Source organism: Culex pipiens, chromosome 2 (assembly GCF_016801865.2).
Source record: "Culex pipiens pallens isolate TS chromosome 2, TS_CPP_V2, whole genome shotgun sequence".
In the NCBI taxonomy this organism is placed as follows: domain Eukaryota; kingdom Metazoa; phylum Arthropoda; class Insecta; order Diptera; family Culicidae; genus Culex; species Culex pipiens.
The window spans coordinates 82,167,399-82,170,133 of NC_068938.1; the positions used below are offsets into that span (position 1 = coordinate 82,167,399).

Genomic DNA, 2,735 nt, shown 5'->3' on the forward strand with positions numbered 1-2,735 from the left:
GGGTCGTACCGCCCCTCCGTCACGAGATATCAAAAAACGGACCTCGGATTCGTGATCAGTGACAAAAGTTACCCCTTAGGACAAAGTTTCACGCAAATCGAAGAGGGGTCAGGGCAACTGCTGTGTGAGTTGGCGGAGAATTACCCTAATACATTATTTTTTATCTTTTTGCCTTCCTCACCTCACTGAGGCAAGGCTATAAAATCACTCGGAAAATTGAACTTCTCAAATATACCTTCTAGATATACCTTCACGTATACACACGGAAACTAAAATCATGATTGATTTTATATGCAAGCTGCACATAAACGATTCTTAAACAAGCGTAATAACTTTTATCACTGCGTCCTCTTAAACATCATATGCCTACATACGATTTTAAACAGTAATCTTAATACATTTTATGTGCGTATTTCACATAACCGTATCTGACTTCTGCTTGATAAAAAATGTTGTTCATGCAAATACCCTTTGTGAGCACCGCATATAAGTTGTATGTTCACGATAGTATAGATTTTTGCAGTATGCTCTTACACATAAAACTTATATGCAATGTTCACAACATTTATGTACACGTGCTCGAATGTGTGCATAAAAGCTTTTGGTCAAACAAGATGGCGAAAAATTGGAAAACAGAATCATTTGCGTGCTGTTTCCGAAAGTTTCTCTAAAATAAAGTGATTTATTTTAAACAAAAGTAGTTAGTAGTTAGGTAGTTAGCATGTCCTGGAGCTGAGTCAATAGTTTGGCGTTCGTTTAATCTGACGGCATCATTTCGGTAACCCGGCCAATTTGCAAGGCCACAGCTGCAAGAATCCAGAATGTTCTCGTCGCGGCAGTTGGAATGCGGTTCGGTGGTTCCGGGAGAGGTGGAGAGTACGGAGATTATCTGGACAACAGGTGCGACAGTAGACGGAGCGAGTGAGGATTGGGGGAGTTTGATTTGACCTGAGAGATTTAATTTGTGATTTTGTTTATTTAGGTCATCGACGTCCTCCGTTTCGAACCACTCACACGCTTCTGGCTTGCCCTCAACGTGCGGTGTGTCACAGCATGCGCCAACACCGGGCGACCAACGATCTGCTGTCGGAGCTGAGCGGACTTTTGCTGGACAGTGCCAACGGTGAGTTTTGGTTGAGGTGCTCTGTACTAGGCTTTGTTACTTGGAAAGCTTTGACACTACAGATTTTTGAACCCCCTTTACCTTTCTGTCATTTCAGCTGGCGGCAAGTTGATCCGTTTTGCAAACCTTTTTAACAAACCTGTTCCGCCCAGCCCTCTATCGCGCTCATTCAAAACAACAAACAACACGACCTTCTCCCTGAACTTCCCACCGGAAATTGGCTCTACCTCATAACCCACAAGATCCCCCTTATTAGCACCTTCCCCGACCCGGACAAGTAGCTGCTTCTAGCGATGGCAGAGTGAGTTGGGAGAGCAGAGGGGTTATGACGAGGGGACCTGGTGGAGGAGCGATTCGGCGGTCCAACTCAACGAGTGCACCCTGACAGCAAAGCGATGCTGCCAAAGTCTGGTCACTTGCCAACGCCATGCCAAAAGAGGTTCCCGACATCGATCGTGATTGCTTGTGAAAGTCGTGAAAGTATGTTATTTAGAATGTAAATTTAAGAATAAAAAAACCTGCAAACTTGTTTCAATAAAAATACATAAATTAGCAGCATCATAAAAATATTGTAAATATCGTCATCAGGGGTGACATTGGGTCTGGGGAGGTGAGATTGGGTCATACAAAAATGCTGAAATTTGTATGACCCAATCTCACCCCCAGACCCAATGTCACCCCTGATGACGGTAATAAAAATTGAAAGAAAATTAAAAAATAAAAATATCATAAGGAATACCAAATAAAAATAAAATGCAGTACTATTGAAAATCGAATGAAAAATATCATAAACATTATTAACTTTACTGATATATGTTTTAAGTGGAAGCATATTCAAATCTGTGAGCATTGCATATACCGTTCATGTACCATGCACATACATTTTATATGCGTTAACATAGTTCTGATTCGTATCTATGTATATGCTATGCTTATACAGTTTATATGCGGGCTACACGCCGTTTATGTGCAGACGCATTCTGCAAAAATCTATATGCGAAACTTATAGCGCCAATCATGATTTTTATTTCAGTGCATATCGACTCAGAATCAAATTCTGAGCAAATGTCTGTGGGGATGTGTGTAGACATAATTTTTTTTCCACACGATTTTCTCAGAACTGGCTGAACCGATTTTGGCCGGGTCAGCCTTATTCGATTCGTTTTGGGGTCCCATAAGACCCTATCAAAACTTATTCTGTTTAGTAAAGTATTTAAAAAGTTATTCTAAGAAAAAGATTTTTGCATCTACAAAAAAGGGTGATTTTTTGCATAACCTCAAAAGGCCGGGTCTTTTTGTTTACGTGCGAGAGTCGCGCCAGATGCGAATCGCCCGGTTGCCACATTGCTTCAAATGAGAGTCTGCATGTTTTCTAAAAAAAGTCTGTATCCGGTATATTTTTTTTCATAAACTTATTTTCATTATTACTTTGTAAATGTGAGGAAGGCACCAACCACCTAATGGTGGATTAAGAAACGTTTTTACAATAAATTAAAACTTTTACATGTCAACTCTCCATTTTTGTTATATTTATTTTACAAAACGTATTTCGTATTTGTCTTGAAAACATAGTTTTCTAAAAAGCTAAGAAAACAGTTTTTTTTTTTGTAAA

The 2,735-nt window shown here is 39.8% G+C and overlaps 1 protein-coding gene across 1 annotated transcript; it reads left to right on the forward strand.

Annotated features, from left to right (window-relative positions):
* Nucleotides 1–585: 585 nt before the first annotated feature.
* LOC120424573 (uncharacterized) lies at nucleotides 586–1,676 on the forward strand. The gene is made up of 3 exons (XM_039588740.2): nucleotides 586–900; nucleotides 983–1,123; nucleotides 1,221–1,676. Exons 1-3 carry the CDS (start codon nucleotides 822–824, stop codon nucleotides 1,355–1,357), a joined length of 357 nt encoding a protein of 118 aa, XP_039444674.1. The 5' UTR covers nucleotides 586–821; the 3' UTR covers nucleotides 1,358–1,676.
* The last annotated feature ends 1,059 nt before the right edge of the window (nucleotides 1,677–2,735 follow it).

Bases quoted from the DNA above. Each gene is read 5' to 3' on its own strand.
- LOC120424573 (XM_039588740.2), top strand. From the start codon at position 822: ATGTTCTCGTCGCGGCAGTTGGAATGCGGTTCGGTGGTTCCGGGAGAG. The intron at 901-982 runs GTGCGACAGTAG...TTGTTTATTTAG, and splicing joins GGAGATTATCTGGACAACAG to GTCATCGACGTCCTCCGTTT. The intron at 1,124-1,220 runs GTGAGTTTTGGT...CTGTCATTTCAG, and splicing joins TTTGCTGGACAGTGCCAACG to CTGGCGGCAAGTTGATCCGT.